General features: G+C 37.3%; 1 protein-coding gene across 5 annotated transcripts in view; it reads right to left on the bottom strand.

The window, feature by feature from the left end:
- Ndae1 (Na[+]-driven anion exchanger 1) overlaps positions 1 to 18,571 on the bottom strand; it is a 338,918-nt gene that overhangs the window by 86,360 nt on the left and 233,987 nt on the right. For all 5 annotated transcript variants that reach the window (XM_089252552.1, XM_089252555.1, XM_089252556.1 and 2 more), the window contains one exon: positions 2,032 to 2,178. In XM_089252552.1, the coding sequence (XP_089108678.1) occupies positions 2,032 to 2,178 (147 nt within the window). The remainder of the gene's footprint in view (positions 1 to 2,031; positions 2,179 to 18,571) is intronic.

Here is an 18,571-nt window from a genome sequence, read left to right as displayed (position 1 = left end):
AGCAGTACCCATTGGTGTTATTTTATGAAGACTTTACAAGTATTGATTAGTTATATTATAATTTCTATTAAGTAATCTCCTGCTGAGTTTAGCCGATGGCAGTTATTTTTTAGTTTTCTTTTCTTTTTTTTATCCTTGAAAAATATAATATATTAATTTTAAATGTAATTATTTGCATTATTTATAATTATCGAAAAGAAAAAGATTATAAAATTCATTTTTTTAGTTCAATGTACACGTGGATATGGATGCAATTATAATTTATATAACGTGTTGATAAATTTATATGAACAATTACTCATTCAAAATCGCAATTAAAAGTACTACATTTATCTTGTGACAACCAGTAACGAATAGACCCAGGGTAATTTTGAAACACCCTCTAAAAATTCATTAACAAACATTTTGGATAATTTTGATATTTTCATCCACAACAGAATTTTTCAGTTCGAAAGAAATTCATGATTTTTATGACGCAAAATCATTTACGCCATTTAATATCACATCATTTCATGACCTTCATGGTTAAGGAAGGTCATGAAATGACCCGATATTTCATTAAGGGGTCATCAAGTATCACGTTATTTCCTGACCTTTATTGTTTGTGGTTATTAAATGACACTGAAATAACGTGGTTTTTTTTTTTGACTGATGTCATTCAGAGAAAATGACCAAATTTTCACATCATATTCGATGTCAGGCAACTACTTGGGTTAAATGTTGACAACCATACTTTTATGGGCAGTGTATGATCACTCAGGTTTTTCTTAGTAAATTTTCTTTGAGTTTATTTCCAATTTGAGTATTTGCCATATTTAGGCTATGACATCCATATCTTTTATGTACACTTTTTCAATATTTTTTACGTGTACTTCTATTTTTTTTATCTCAACAACTTTTTTTTGTTAGTTACTTTGTTGGACTGTCAGTTTTAGAATTGGTATTTCTTTACAAGAGAAAGCGGTTGTTTTTGGATGGTCAACAGATTTCTCAAAAACTTGTCTTTAAGCAAGGTAAGGTAGTTCGTATGCTTAAAAAAATTATGAACTCTTGTTCGCAAAACTTCTTGCATTGTACAAGCAAATTTTAATTTGAACCGTGATAGAAATAACATTGATTTGAAATTATTTTTTTCAGCAAGAAATTTGTGAATCATAATTATATTACATCAACTGCTGAATTTAAGTTTCTGTTGCATTTTAACTATAAGGGGGCCGGCAATTAAATAAAGTAAGAGGTCTATGTTTTTGGTTAAAGACACTTAATTTTTATCATGATTTTTACAAACTTAAGAGAAAAGCTTCAGATATAAAGAGCAGCTTTTTACATCATTATAAAAAAGATACTAAAGTGCATTTTACAGTTTGAATGCACGTGAATTGAGCCTTTCTACACTAGCTGACTGATTTTCTCTGATTTGCAATTACTCTACTAAGGAAACATTGTAGAATCTTTCCTCTTATTTTGCGACTTCCTTGACTTCTGACTTTTTTCATTCATGACTTTTCCCAGGACTGATTTTTCCCATGTTGGCTCTAGTGTGATTTTGCACACTTTGAGAAATTTTTTGTAATACTTCAAGCATATGCAAAACATATGAAAAATTGTTTCCAAATCAATCATGTTCATTAAATCAAGCTACCAGAACCCTATTTAGTTTCATCAAATTATAAACCAATTTAAAAAACCCAAAAACCTTATTTTAAAACAATTCTTTATTTCACTTGAAATAAATGTGGGTCAAATGATTACTCATGAACCAAATTTAAAATGCTTTATCTTTGTTTAAACTTTTTTTTCCACTAAAGCTTTACAACAATTTTTATTGAGGATCCCTTTTTTAGATAGCATAAAAAAGAAATAAACTCAACCTATATACAAAGTATCAAGTCATTACGTTCAACTTGTATTGAGCATATAAATTTTCATGGGAATAAAAATGTTTAATCCATTTAATAAATCCATTACTCATACACCAAAAACTTCCTTTCACCAGAAAAAACTATAATTTAAAAATGCATAAAAAATTACTTGAGATGGTAATTGCTGGGGAGGTTCAATTCGTATACTTGGATCCCAAGCTCCAGGTGGTAAAACTGTGACTGCATCTAAAAACTCATCTACGCCTGCCAGCAAGTCTTGTCTACTTCGAGCCTTATATGCAACATCATGGAAAACCTGCAAGTTTAAAATTCTCACACTGTAATATAGCATTTAACTACCATGTCTGTAGATAAATAATTAGGTTAGACACTCATGCATACTAAACTTATAATTATTATTATAATAAATAAGAAATTGTCTTAATTGACATTACTTGCATGAAATTTTCTTATGGAAACATAGCAAATAAAAAAGCAGGTGCTCAGGCGGAACATGAACATAGTGCGGTTGAAGAGAATTTTTTCCCCATCGAAGACCTCCAAAAACACAGCAAAGTTATCGATTTTGAGGACTGGTCCCATCATGCCAACTTAATTTTTTGTGACATCCCAGAGGATCCCTCGGACTTGGAAACCCCCTCGATGCTTGAATCAAAAATAATCAAATACTGCTCGGATCTTTTGAAAATCATAATTTCTCCTTCCAATATTGACCGTTGCCACAGACTTGGCTCTAAAAGAGACGGATATAGACTCTAAATAATTAAATTTAATAAATTCAAGTCGAAACCAAAATTCTTAAAAGCACCTTCAAATTAAAAAATAGTGGAATTTCCATCTGAGGATTTCTCACCAGAGACCTGCATACTGCAGGGGCAGATTTGAGGGCTTCCTGAGAATTCTGCGATACTGGTTTGAAAGTTAAAATATTTCATAACTTTGCCCTTATCAAAAACACTAAATACATTTGGATCCCAACACTAATGATATTTTCCTGATTTCCCTTATCTCATTGTAGTCCTACACCACTCACCTCTGACTTCCCTCAATCTTCCTCCACTACCCCTTCAGGCCTTTCCTTGCGAACTTTGCTACTTCGAATTCCCTTGTAGTATCTCAAAAGAACCCCTTCAAAATTGGAACTATTAATACAAGAAGCATTACTAATGAAATTCATTCTTTCGAATCCATATTGCTAGTTCATAATCCCAATTTTCTTGCTGTCACTGAAACCTGGTTACAGAGTAATATCAACAATTGGTAATATACCATCCAACAATCTGGAGCTACCAGGGGAGTAGCTCCAGAAGTATGGATTGTATACCTCCATATTTTATCAATGCGAGTGCTGAGCATTTGCTTTATCTACTTTTATTCATTTTTAATGTCTGTTAAAAATGGGATCTTTCCGGATGAATGGAAGAAAGCAAGAATCTTTCTTGCTTTCAATTCTTAAAAAAGTTGATAGACATAAAATTGAAAATTAGAGGTGTGGCCATTGTCACCTTTTGCTAAATTTTTTAATCTATTTTATATGATAAAATCTATGCTCAAATTAAGACCTGTATCTACCCAAGTCACCATGGTTTCATTAGGGAAATAGATCTACGGTTACTAATCTTCTTTCCCTCAATACCCATATTGTTGAAGCCACAGCTAATAAAAGTCCGCTCGATGTAATTTGCGATTTCAGATTTCGCTATAAAGCATTTGATTGTGTTAGCCACTCTATATTAATGCACAAACTAAAAAAAATTGGTTTCTGCGATACTTGTAATTTATTTGCTTTGTATCTAAAAAAAAGATTAATTTTTGTATCTTTTGGCTCGTCTCTTAGTGATGGATTTTGTGCAACATCTGGAGTCCTTCAGGGGGTCTGTCCTTGGGCCTCAATTGTTTCTCATTTTTATTAATGACCTTGCAGCTGCTGTTCATAATTGTTTATTATTTGCTGATGATTTTAAAATATTTGACTTTATTGTAAATTATGAATCTTGTTCTATTGTTCAAGATAAATTAACCCACATTTACCACTGGTGAATCGAGAATCTACACTTGAACATTAACAAATGTTAGGATTTTTCTTACGGGTGTAAGACATAACAAATCGCATACTCTTATTATATTGTAACTGATATTTTACAGAGAAAATATTCTGCTATGGACCTGGGTGTAATTTACACCTCTGGCATGGGCAGAGATACGGGGGGGGGATTTTGATACAGCATCAAAAGTGGAGTGGGCAGATCTAATGTATGTGTATGTATATGAATTGACATCATCATCGTGCCCCCCAAGAATAATGACTTTGCCCCCCCCCCCCCAGACTTCCAAGTCTATCTCCGCCTATGACCTCTGATTTTACCTTTCGTGATCATATTAACAACATTTGTAATAATTCATATTGCAGACTCGGTTGACTTAAAAGAATAACTAAAGATTTCCCCAATTTTGATACAATGATGGTTCTTTTCTACTATAATACGATCAAAACTTGAATACGCATCTGTTGTTTGGAATCCTCATTACAATAATGCTACTGCAGATATTGAAATTATACAAAATTCATTTATGCGATATTTGTATTTAAAGAAATTTAGAGCATGACATTACAATTTCAACTTTTCTCCAACAAATTTTTTTAATTACCAGTCTCCAAAAGAGAAGAAGTTTCATTCTTTTGAAATTTTTTTGGAGGTTAGTTAATGGTAATATCGATTGTTCTTTTCTGTTATCTAAAATAGGATTCTTGGTCACACTGTACAACACAAGGTCAAATAAATTATTTCATATAGCTTTAGGACATTGATTGGTCCGTCTTGTGCTATAAACTGATTTTGTATTTTGTATAATAGTTTACCTGATGAATTTGCAACACCTATTGGTAAATTCAAAGCTTCTCTCCGATTGATCAGCAATTTTTTTTAAATGCTGATTTCTTGTATTTGACTTAAAATATTTTTGTTTATTTTTCATTTTATTTTTAATTGTTGTGTTTTTATTTATTTATTTTCATTTTTAATTGATCCAGTGATTTTATACAGGCCTTCATTTTACTTATTTGGTACTGACTAGTGTTTGTTTCTATTTTTTGTATTTATATCTGTGTATTGCATTCTATCCCAATTGATTTTATTGTATTTACATTTCTATGTCATACATTGCTGTAATTGGATTGTTTCCTGTAGCGTGGTATTAAAATAAATTCCGAATTCTTACCATGTAACTACCTTGCGTTTTGTAGATAGAAACTCCTGTGGAAGGGGAGTTACCCTGGTCTTTAATAGCTCCATCCCTCTTCTTGAAATTTTTTTGGACACCAATCTTGAAATCGTTGGTGGTGTTGCCCAAGCTGTGTACTCCTATTGCAATATTCTCTTTATTTACCCCCATTCCAGATCTTCACTGTTTCGTTGAATTGGATTCAATTTTAGATAGATTTTATAATTCACACCTCTTTAATCATAGCCACTGACTGAAACCTACCTGGAATTGACTGGCATAAAATGGAGTCCCTCTCGGGTAACCACTATATTAATAACAGAGTTTTTCTTTTCCTGAAGTTTAATCTCGTCCAAACTATTCTAGAACCATCAAGAATCTCAAACCACTCTAGCTGTACATTAGACCTAATTGCTGTTTCAAACAAAATCCTGGTTTCAGATTTCGCAGTTTTTGATGGAATTTCCGACCACAATCCTTCGCACCCATTTCCCGGATTTTGTTTCATCATCTCCCTTAAATGATATTCATATTCTCTGGAGTAAATTCAAAGCGGTTATCAAAAAATGCAAAGCCTGTTCCCATCAAAAATACCTCTTCTAAATGACTCTAACCCCTGGATCAATCATATATTATTCATTTAAAAAGGAAAATTCATTGAAATGTCTCCAAACCCAAATTCAATAACTCCCTTTCTTTCAAAACTAAGATCTCGGTCTCCACACATAACCTTAAAAATCTCATCTCTTACCAAAAAAACAAATTACTTAACTCCTTGACAACATTGACCTGACTTCTCACCTTGATATTGAAATAGAATTTAATCGGGCCTCGGTACTCCCTTTCCCGATTAATTATTCAATTCTTGTCTTATCTTCTTCACTAAAGTAGGCCTCCTGAATCTTTTAAAAAAATTGAAACTCCACTCCACTGGCCCCGATGAGATTCCAAATCATTCAGAAATTTTGCGCTGGTGAAATTTCTAATTACCTTCTAATTATTTTCAACATATCGTTAAACTCATCTAACTTGCCCTCTGACTGGAAAATTAAAAACATTATCACAATTCATAAATCAGGTTCTCTCTCAAATCCCCTTAATTTCAGCGCAGTCGCTATCACCTCTACATGCTCTTTTTTTGAGCACATAGTTGCCAAAGAAATCTGCCTACACCTTGATTCAATAAACTTTTTTCCCTAATCAACATGGCTTTTGATCATCTTTATCATTAAGTACCCAATTAGCTCTTTTCATATATGATTTATCAAGCAGTATCAATAAAAACGTCTAAACAGATAATTTTCTTGGATTTCTCTAAAGCTTTTGACAGGGTGCCCCACAATAAACTTCTACTTAAACTCCAATACCTTGGCCAATGTGTTCAACTGCTTAAATGGGCGGAAGCCTTCCTTACCAACTGCAGTCAGTTTGTCTCAAGGGCCAGAACTCTTCATTTCTCCAAGTCAAGTCTTGCATGTCCCAGGGTTTGGTTCTCTCTTGCCACTATTTTTTTTTTCATTTATATAAACGATCTTCCTAATTCCATCAATTGCCATATCAGACTCATCAGATTGCGTCATCTACCGAACAGTGCACAACGAATCCGACCAAGCATCTCTCCAAAACAATCTCAATATTATTTCGTAATGCTGATTGTCCTGGCAATTACCCCTTAATTCTTCAAAAACAGTTTTTATGAAACTTACTCGCAAGACTTCCTCTATTCTTCTTACTCTATCAATAATTCTCTAATCAACAAGGTTTCCTATTATAAATATCTGGTTGTAATTATTTCTGCTGACCTCCATTGGAATGTCCATGTTTATTACGTCTTTCATAAGTGTCTCCTAAAACTCTTCTTTCTTCGTCAAAACCTTAAAAACTTCACCCGTCACATCAGACATCTCTGTTGTCAAACCTATATTCTTGCTGTACTTTCATATGCCTGTGAAATCTGGGACCCCATACACTCTCCAATATAGACAAACTAGAATCTATTCAAAATAAATTCACCCACTTCATTTTAAACTGTTAGTCATCCTCTGTGTCCATTACTGAACTCAAGTGCCAACTCAATATTCAACAGCTTTCCGCCCGTAGACATATACAAATACAACGCCACAATAGGCAAATTGCCCAACGAGGTGGCTGACTTAAGAACATCATGGATCCCCGAGCCATTTTTTGGAGGCCCTACCTACTACTACACCACACATGCACCCCCCCCCCGCGGAACCCCCCCAAAGAATCGGTACATGCGGGAATGTGCGTGTACGTGTAGTGAAACCTGACGTGAAATTTTTGTTGTTTCCGTGCAATGCTTGGTATGTGTAGTGCTGCCATCTGCCACTAGTTTTTCTAACTATGAGTGAAGTGTTATGATTGAATGATTTATCGTTGTAGGACTGTTTCTCTCTGTGGCGAGACTTTTTAACGGGGAGATCGGCTCGCATTTGCGCCTTGAAGTTGGGAACCACAGAAAACCAACTTCAGCCGACCACCACTGTGGGGTTCGAACCCGGATCCTCGCATCGCGAATCCATCACTATAACCACTCGACCACCACAGCGGCATCTCAATTAACTTTCCTTTTCAAAGTCATTCATGCCCATTTTCATATCGACAGTTCCAATTTTTTAACTCCACCTTCATACTTTTCCAATAGAATTAACCATTCCCATAAATTGAAACCCCTCTTAGCATCCATTGATTGTTTGAAATTTAGTTTCTTTTCTCTAACAATAACTGATTGGAACAACCCCCCAACCGTTTTTGATTGTACAACAGTTTCCGATTTCCTTTGTAACATCAACTATCTCTTCTGTCAAACTTTACCACCACACTCCCTTGTATAGGCCTCGGTCAAGCAATATTGAATAAATAACATTGGCTTTTGTTTTATATATATACTAGGGGGGGCTCTGCCGCCTTTGGTAGCCAACCCCCCCCCCCCACTTCTCTCCCGGACATATCTTGTTTATTTCGTCCCACTTCATCAGCGTGCTATGGAAAAGGGGAAAGGGACGTGTGAAAGCACCAGCCTACTGAAGAAGCGAATTTTAATGAAAATAATAATAAAGCAACAAAAAACAAATGAGATTCATCAAGTATCCCCAGAAAACTTCCCCATGGGGGTCCCCAGATTCAATTCGCTGAATTTCAGTGGGGCCCCAGACTGGCTATATCTCGGGTTTCGGCTGTGGCAAATTCTACAACAGAAAAGAAAGAGATTCATCCAGGGCCCCCAAAATCAAACCTGTAAACATGGGGCCCCCCGACTTGGAAGCTTGTCGGTCATCCCCCGGTGCGAGTGCCATGAAAAATTTTCATTTGTATTCGTTTTACCAACGAATAAAATCCAGGGCCCCAAAATGAAACCTGTAAACATGGGGCCCCCGACTTGGAAGCTTGTCGGTCATCCCCCGGTGCGAGTGCCATGAAAAATTTTCATTTGTATTCGTTTTACGAACGAATAAAATCCAGGCCCCCAAACAATTACCCGGGACACCAATTCGCATACTTTTGGTGGGGCCCCAGACTGGATATATCTTTTGCTTCCGCTATCGAAATTTTTCAACGTTAAAGCAGCAAGAAAACAATGAGATCCATCAAGGGCCCCTGGAAATGAAAACTTTTTACTTATACGTGAAATCTTCCCCGGGTACCCCGACCCTGTGTTGGGAGCACTGCTGTTGTGTGTGTATATTATACATATATATATACCTCTCGGCATGGACCTCCCCCCCACAAAGGAAGGGCTGACAGGGGCCACAACGATTCTTATCACTTTTTGATTTTTCACACTATAAATTAATCACAGAGGGGCCCCTGAAAAGCTGGTTTGGGGGCTCGAAATCTAAATGCCAGCCTAAGGGCTCTGCTGTAGGATGTAGGAGCCTCTTGGTACATGCACATAACATGGTCCCGATGGGTCAAATGGGTCCCGATATGTGAATATCGACCCAATATCGATATATGAATATATGAATATGAATGTACGATATATGAATGTGAATATCGATATATGAATCGAACCCACTTCCGTAACAGATTTCCGTCACTCAAAAATTTCACCCACTTCCGTCACTCGGTTGCTTAGCAACAGGCCCTTTTCGAGTTTGTTTGTGATTTTATATTATAGAATAGATATATAAATAAAATTATCTTTAAAAATAATGTACAACTTTCTTTAAATTATGTGGTACTTTGGACAAAAGGGTATATATTTCATTCATGATAATTAAAAGTACACTCAAATCTGTTGTGTGTCTTCCTCAAAAATAAAAGGCTAAACCATCTGTCTGAGAATACTTGTCGTCAAAAGAAAAACTATCAGCAATACACACATAAAAAATGGCATGGCAAATATAGAGATGTTTTTTCACACAGCCTAAAACACATCTCTTTCCAATTTTCATCTAGGCATAATATCTGGAAAGTATCTTTCTTAGATTACAGATGTCTTCATTTTCCACTTGGGTGAAGTGAAACATTCCAAGATGGTTCTTTGAGGCATATAACTAAAACATTGTCTACATCTATGGTAGATATCTTCTGTGGAAACAGGAGCAGAGATGAAGTGATTTCTACTGCTCTGAGAAAGCTGAGGCCAAGAGAATTCTGTGCATATGGTTTTATCACGAAATGCAGGAACTCTATGATGCAGTGTTTCGCAACCTTTTTCTGCACATGGTCCCCCTCTAGACCATTTTTTCTGCACATGGTCCCCCTCTAGACCATTTTTTCTGCTCGTGGTCCTCTTGTTTTATCTAACTCCCCCAATACCCTCATTTAGGAACAAAACTTTCTACTTATTGATTAAAATTATGAATTAATTATCTGTAAATTCAGTGAATAAAAATTATATAAATAAGCCCCCCCCCAGGGCTGGAGCTCCTGGAAACAAAGGCAGACTTATTCACCATCTTTGTGCAAAGGGTTAGTGCCATTACTACAGCCAATTGCTATTCCTTATTTCGCTTTTTTAATGATAAGGTATAGCTTTAACAAAAAATTGGTTTTGCAGCATGTAGATGGGTGACTAAAAGTGTCTTGTTATATGGGCATCCTACCCTGGGCTATACAAGGTCAATGCTTCTAAATTTATGGGACAAACTTTAAGAGGTAATAAAAGACACCTGAACAAGTTATTTTAGTCACTGAATGTATAGTCGAATTGCAATAGCAAACACAGTAGAGGGTATTTTTAGGGAGTGCACAACAGCATTTCAACAAAAAAATATATATTTCCCCAACATATTTGCTACAATATGTGCTATCAACTGTGACTGGGCAATGTATCAATTTATAATAAACCACGGATGTAAGGTCCCACATTGATATCCTGATTTCACGATTTTGAACATGGCAATGCATTGTTAATTCCGATGTCTAACATTGCAATGCTGATTTAGCGACCATGCATGTGCAATGTATTAGGGAAATTTGATATCCTTACATCAAGTTGAAATTGGTGATGCTGGGTTATATATATATATATGTGTGAATGCTACATCAAGTCAAAATTGTTGATGTTGATTTAGTGAATATGCATGCACAATTTCTTTTATCCGATATAGACATTAGCAGAAATGGTAGAACCGATTTTGCGAGCAAGTACGCGTGTATGAATGCTGACTTCACTTTCTGTCAGCAAAAAATTATCTATTCACAGATAGCTCTATGTTTGGAGAAACCGGACAACCAATTTTCCTGCTTCTATCAAAAAACAAAGTAACATCACCAGACTAAAGGGATGGGCTTTGGGTGTTGTATCATCACTTTATTTAAATCAAGAAACACGGCACATACACACAGAGCATATACATTGCTCCTCAGTTTCTCTGCCATCCAGACGGCTTTGACTGCTCCATCCCCAGCTGGTGGTGGTGATTATTACCCATCTCCCCCTTTTTTTCATAGGTTGAGCCTATTAGGGGGGTAGAACAATCCTTCCACTTCTAGTTACATATGGCACCCTGACAGCTGAGTTGTCACTCAAATTTGATGGAGGTGCTGCCGGACAATGTTTCAATGAAGGAAAGTCAAATTCTTCTTTCTCAGGGTGGAAATTTAGTGATGGGATTAAATGTCTCCTATTTCTTCCATAAATGTTATTTCCCAACTTAATCAGATAAGATCTTGGGAATGAAATCTTTTTTAGTACTATACCAGTAGCTCTGCTGTCAGTTATCTATACTTCTCCTCCCTGTAATTTCTTTATAACTCTTACCCCATGTCTTTGGTTGTAGTTTTGGCAGTCTTTTGACTGCTTTCTTCCTTGATGGTTTTTCTATCTACCTGCTTGTGGTTGCAATTGACCTTTAGCTATTGGCAAAGTTGTTTTAATCCTTTTACCCATCAACAACTCTGCTGGACTGAATCCATTTTCTAGAGGAGTTGCTTGATAGGCCATCAAAGTAATGTATGGATGTTCTGACTTCTTAATCAGCATTTTAACTGTTTTAACTGCTGACTGAAGCAGTCCTTTACTTTGTGGAAACTTTGGGCTACTAGAAATATATGTGAATCCATACCCTTTAGAAAATGTTTGAAATTCCAATGTTTGCACTGGATCAAACTGAGGCCCATTGTCTGATTGAACAATATCTGGAATGCCATGTCGAGCAAATATGAACTTGCAATGGTTTATGATTTCAGCAGCTTGTGGGGAATCGGTCAAAGCCCTTTGGATATTATATTTTTCCTTGTGGTTGGTAGACAAGTCAAAGCCATCTGGAGATGACACTCTGTGTTTGGTTGAGGTGTCACATGTTGCATGTGTGTGTATGTTCGTTCCATGCGTTTGTAGTGATTTTTGTGGTTTGTTTTTATTAATTAAATAAATTGAATAGATTCAATCATCGTCTATCACTACAAGCTGTCAGTCTATACAAAATTTGTAATTTCAGAAAAACAAGAATAGTAGTCAGCTAAAAAAAGACACCATGAATTCTTGTACTTGAACAAGTCCATACCAATCATCTCCCATGGTCTCTCAGGAAATGGTGTTGGAATGAGAGGTTGGTGCCTGTTCATCGATTCTTAGATACAAGCTGTGCAATTTTTTACCTTTTCTATTTCTTTACTTATTCCAGGCCAATCATTTGATCATTTTTGTCGCACCACAGTCATTTTCTGCACACGAGGGCTGATTAGACTGGGACCCTGGGCCATCTTAAGAGTATCATGGGGTCCCGGTCCAAGTGGTTTTCCGGAGGCCCTAACTGGTAAATCCTAAAAAATTTCAACCGGATCTCATTTTTGTGAGGCCCCCGGGCCGTGCCCAGGTGGGCTCATGCATTAAGACGGCACTGCCGGGACCTACAATTTATTGCCGATTCTGAACGGCAGGCTTGTTTTTTATACTCAGAGAGGTTAGTGCGCTAACTCCTTGATGGGGGACTCCCTCGGTAGAATTTTTTTCTGCGGTTATGTCGCTGTTTCTGTTGTACCCCTGTGTCAGTTTTTTTCTGACAAGGACAAACCAGGTATCTCACTCATGATACCTGTAAACATCCTTTCGTACTTTAGGCCAGTATCTTATCAACCTGGACTACCACGCGCTATTCCAGGCCAATAGACAGAACATCTGGCTCTAGCTCTGCATTTTGTAATTCCAAGATAACCTTCATGAATCTAATTTAGAACTTCACTTTGATGTGATCGAGGAATGATGATTCTACAGTGTCTCATCACTATCCCATCCTGGATGGAGATTTCGTAATGATGTTGCCAGAAAGGTAGACAAAAGGAATCGACATCTTTCTTTGCAAGCCATCCCGTCATTGCATATGATGAAAGCTTGACTAATTTCGTCAGCAAGTTGTGCTTCTTTCAGTACTTCCAGTCTTTTCAATGAAGCTGGTAGTCTCTCTTTAACCCTTTGGACATATGCATCTATTTCGTCTTCCAATTAATTTGTCTTGTTTGGATACACTTGAGGACTCCTGGATAATGTGTCTGCTGCATACAGTTCCTTTCCTGGAATGTGAACTATGTCATAAGAGTATCGCATCATCCTCAATTTGATCCTTTGTAACCTTGGTGACAAGTCGTCCAAATTTTTTCTGAAGATGATAGGAATCAGAGGTTTATGATCACACACTATCTGAAATTAAGTTCCTGTTAAGTTATCCTTAAATTTCTCATAACCCCATGCAATAGCTAAGGCTGAACACATATTAAGACGAAGAGCAAAGCAACGAGGGAAGAGATCCAAGCAGCGAAATCAAACACTGATTCCAATGCTCGTTCTCAATCTTAATACCTTTGCACATCTTGCCAACCATGATCTGGATTTTTTCGGTCTCTCGCTTGCTGCGAGAGCACTCATCTGGCAAGCGAGAGACCGGGGTTAGAGTCCCCGTGGGGGCAGTGATGAATTTTCTTCCTTGTAATCTTCATCTCCACAAATAACCAGTCTTTCCATGAATCTTGTATTGACAATTGGAGAGAACAATTCTATATATATAAATTGTGTCTAGTTTTTTCAATTTGTTTTTTTTTTTCATTTTTGCCCCCTTGAGAACGACCTCATTGTTCCATTTATTTATGCATTTTTTCATTTTCTTCTATTATATATATTCCCATAAATAGATATTGGGACATGGGATGTTTAGTGTATCCTTTCCATTTTGGGGCCGAAATAGCTTTTTGTATGGGAGAGCAAAGGGGCGTAGAAAAAAAAAAAAGATGGAATATACAAGTGAGATATAGGTTGGTGTCGAATGAACAGAAAGTGCTGATACATAGAAAAAAAGGAAAAGAAAACAAGTGAAAAGAGCTTCATGGACGGACAAGTCACGTCATATGGAAGTGGCCCTAGAGGGCTTACATACATAAACTCGCACTATTCCCAACATCCTCCCTACCCTGGTCAACCTCCAAAAGGAATTACCAACTGAATTGGTCAAATTTCTGTTCCACTAGCTGTACGTAGAATACACGAACGAATGTTGCAGTCATGATCCTTGATGAGGGATGATATGTGTACTCTTGTCCACATGTGTTGAGGTCTTGCATCTTCCTGTAGGACGACAACATCTCCAACTAATAGCTGAAGACCTTGGTCTTTATTTTTCACTTGGTGAAATGTCTTCTGCTCTAGTAGGTATTCTTTCCTCCATCAGCCCCAAAAGTCATTAGTGAATCTTGTTACAGTGACCACAATTTCTTGAGGTCAGTAGCAGCAGGAACATTTTCGTGAGAAGGAAAGGTTGTTAGTCATCGTCCAATCAGGAAGTGGGCCGGCGCGAGAGGTTCTTCCAAGCTTTCAATTGTCAACTGCGGCTGCAATTCCAGCCAACGTAGTCATCAGTTGTTCATCAGTGAGAGATGCACGATCTAATGTTTTCTGTAAACAACATTTGATGACACCAACAATACAATCCCCACCAAGCAGCTTGAGGGGTATGAATTTCCAGGTGATTCTGTGGAAGGTGTAGAACTGGTGAGCAGAAGGTGAAGTCAGGGAACACCATAAGGCAGAGAGCTCATGATTTCTGGCGTGAAAAGTCTGTGCATTATCTGAATATACCATGTTGGGAACAACTCGATGAGTATGAATGAATGAATGCCAGAACTTTGCCACTGGACTTATCCTCTTGCCAAGATCTCTTTTTCCAGCCCAGCTTCATGGCAGAGTTTGGACCACTTTATTTTGTGTCAAAAAAGAAAAAAATACAAACAAAATTTTTACAACATATTTTCCCCGGACAATTGGGTACTGTCGCGATTAACAAATTTTTGTGGTGATTACAGATGAGATGGGGTTGCAAGTTGAAGAAAAATTTCAGGATTTCGTTAAGACGGGTGAATATACACATATTAGGATGGAGGTATATTTCAAAAGCAATTGGAGGGGGGCCCATGCCATCTCATCCATTATCTTACACTTGCCATATTATATACACAGGATACAAAAAAAAAAAGCAAAGTGAGAATCTTATTGTGAAATATAAAATATCCATCAGAACGGGTCATCTCGCTTAACACATTATTAGTGAGCAAATGGGTTTGATAATTTGCGGATTAAAAGTGACGAGCAACAAAGCAAGAAAATGCCAGCAAAAATTTATCTGTAGAGCAATCCATGACAAGCTTGAGATGTATTGCTCGAGCTACAGCACATGTAAACAACAAGATATACACTTTTACTGACCCAGAGCTTCTACAAACGTACAATGGGCCAACAAAGTCTACCTCCATGACACTGAATGGTTTTGATCATGTGACTATCTGAAGGAAATGTTGCTTCAATTTGAGACGGTGGCGTATTTCGAAAAATTTTATAGGGAAGACACTGGCGTAGGACACTGATAACCGGCTGTCCTCAAAGAATCCAGTAGTCATTTCATAGTTCCGATAGTACCATTTCATGCTCAGATGGAGACGAATATGTACATGATGAATGAGCAATTTGACAAATGTGTGTGAATTGTCGAGCACCAAAGGATGTTTCGCAGCGGCTGGAAGTGATGTGAACTGCAAGCGACCACCAACTCTTATCAGATTGTTGCTAAGGTGTGGATGGAAATGTGCAATTTGAGTCTTTTGGAAGTTGTTTACCATGTCAAAGAACATCATAGTCAGATGGGAAAACAATCTATTTGAACTTGACGAATCCAATAACATTTTGCTTTCTTAAACTTGCCCGCTATTAATTCACCCAATGTGCAACAGTTATATGCAAATCGTTGCACCCACGAAGTAACTCAAACGAGTTTCGCGTAAGAATTGAAGCGAGAAATGTCAATCATTGGGAAAGATGCAGATACTAACATTGAGCTTTTCACTGACTGTCGAATTTCTGTCGAAGGTAACTGAACTGTAATATCGGAAGGCTATGAACATGTTCCAGTGAGCCACATAGGTCCATGGCACCAGGTGTCTAAATTGAGAAGTGCAGTGACAAAACAACCTCTAGAAACGTAATCAGCAGGATCTGATTCACCAGGACAATGCTGCCATTGCATCAATTCAGTGTGACGTTGAATTTCTGTGATGTGGTTGCACACAAACGTTTTCAATTCGTCTTGTCGGAACCATCCCAAGGCAACTGTTGAGAGTTGGACCACAAAACAACTTCTGTGCATTGAGATCGATTGCTGCACAAAAATAGCTGAGTAAATGAGCACCAACAAGAGCAGCTAGTAGTTCAAGTCGGGGAAGCATGATCATCTTCAGTGGAGCCATGCGGCTTTTACTGAAAATCAATTGCACTGTTGCAGTGAGTAGACCGGAGATATAATACAGCACCGTAACCACATTTTGACATGTCACAGAAGACATGAATAGATGCGTTGTAATCAGGATTGTAACCAATCCACTGCAGTACTTGACAACTTCTGAGAACATGAGTCCGAAATCTGTGACGTCCAGTGGTTAGCAATTATGGGAGGTAGGATTTCATCCCATGACAGATGTTGAACCTAGGTGTCTTGGAAGAGTAGTTTGCCGCAAGTGCTGAGAGGCAGGGCTGACTTGGGCAGGTGCGAAGGGTGCGGCCGCAAAAGGGGATAAAAATATTTTGATTACATCTTGACTTCAACTTTTTAGCAAGCAATAGCTTAAAATTCAGTCCAAGATAGAGGACCACTAAGGTTGAGGGTCTGGGTAATCTGTTTTCTAGCCACTAAACCTTCAAGTGACTGTTGGCGCATTCATAATTTTTTCACTGGGAAGATACTTTTGTCCATATTTATTTGCCAAATGACAATTTTTATGACTACGAAGTAGTTTTACAATCGTTCTCGGACACCAGTGTGAACCAGAGTACCCATGGACACCCTGGGGTATTGCAAAACCCCTGTTCAGAGGGGTCGCAAAATACTTAAGCCCGTCCCTGCTGAGAGGCACACAAGTGCCTAGTGGATTGTACATGCGAGCGATGGTATGGAGTAGAAGGCGTTTTGTTCATGGCTCATCTTGCAACAAAGTCAGCAAATGAGGAGAAATCCAAACACAATGTGTCGTGCACCATATTCTATGGTATACCGAGGACTCAGGATACAGAGTTCGTTTCGATATCTTCAGTTGTCCAGATCTCTTTCAGCACCTTTGAGCTAGTAGCCCATTTGTCCATGGGAAGACTGATGATACCCATCAAGGCAGTCAAGTGTAGCCACCAGCAACAAAATCATCCATGAACAAACTGCAATCCAGGTGTTAGAAGCGTATGGGTGCTGGACCGTCTTAAGAGTATCATGGGCACTCTAGCCAAGTGATTTTCTGAAACCCCACCTGGTTAATTATAGAAAATTTCAACCAGATCTAATTTTTGTGGGGCCCGTCTTCTCTTGAGGTGCCTGGGTAGGCCCATGCGTTAAGACGACACTGTAGGGTGTTGTTCAGAGAATTTGTTTGCCAGTTCATGTAGCATAGCTGACACTAGAAAAAGGCTGCATGCTAGACCAAATGGCAATCTCGTGAAATGATAGGTTAGCACATTATTTGTTAAAGTCAACTATTTATTATCATGATCAGTCACTGTGCAAAACCAAAGAAATCTGGTTACATCTCTGTCTTGCTCACGTAGGCTAAGCTGCAAGAATGCTTGACATCCTTAGTGGTGAGAGTGATTTGAAACATTCGAAAACATAGCAAAAGTCGACAATGTCTCAGGTAGTAGATTTGGACCAGTCTCAAGAGCGTCATTCAAAGATGGGTGTCCGTTGACGTGACACACAATACATCAAATCGATACAACACTTGTCCAACCCAGGAACTGTCTCCTTCAGTGCATAGTGAGGGAGATCAGGGGTGCAAGTGCCCCTCATCCATTTTGGGAAGCAGCAAACTTACATTTTTGGAGCAGAACTAAAAACTATATCTGCAATATAAGGAGTAATATTTCTGTGAAATGCCAAAAGTTTTGCCAAAAATGGTTGGAACGAATAATTCTAAATAAATTTTCTTAACAAATTACAGCCCATTTAAATTTTTTCTGAAGTATCTTATGTCACTACTAAAACTTGCATTACTGAAATAAATAAAAATTATTAGACTCTTTACAAATTAAACACCATGCATACTGAAAACCTAGGCACAGGGTTGGTAAAAAAATCCAGTTTTTGGTTTAAACCGGTTTGTTTTAAATAGTATTAACATTAAAAACAATAAAATTTCTGAAAAATCATTCAAACTTCTAATAATTAATTAAAATAAAATGTTTATTAATATAATCACCACCTCGTTATCAGCCACCTCGTTGGGCATTTTGCCTGTTGTGGCGTTGTATTTGTATTTGTATTTGTATTTGTATAATTAACACTATTCCCATATGAATTAATAAATATTTCTTACATTTTAACGAAAACCAACTTTGGCAATTCAATTATTTTTTGCTTAACTCAATGGATTACTTTGCGAGAGTTTGAAAATTCTTCTAATGTTATTATTAATCATGTAATATAAAGATGTTTTCTCCAATTACTTTCGGTATGCTTAATAAGGAAGCTATTATG

Source organism: Pholcus phalangioides, unplaced genomic scaffold (assembly GCF_987345545.1).
Source record: "Pholcus phalangioides strain wild (caught in Gottingen) unplaced genomic scaffold, Ppha-v1.0 ptg000029l_1, whole genome shotgun sequence".
Classification (NCBI taxonomy): Eukaryota; Metazoa; Arthropoda; class Arachnida; order Araneae; family Pholcidae; genus Pholcus; species Pholcus phalangioides.
Note: the sequence above shows the minus strand (reverse complement) of the source record. Positions and strands in the feature narration are given on the sequence as shown.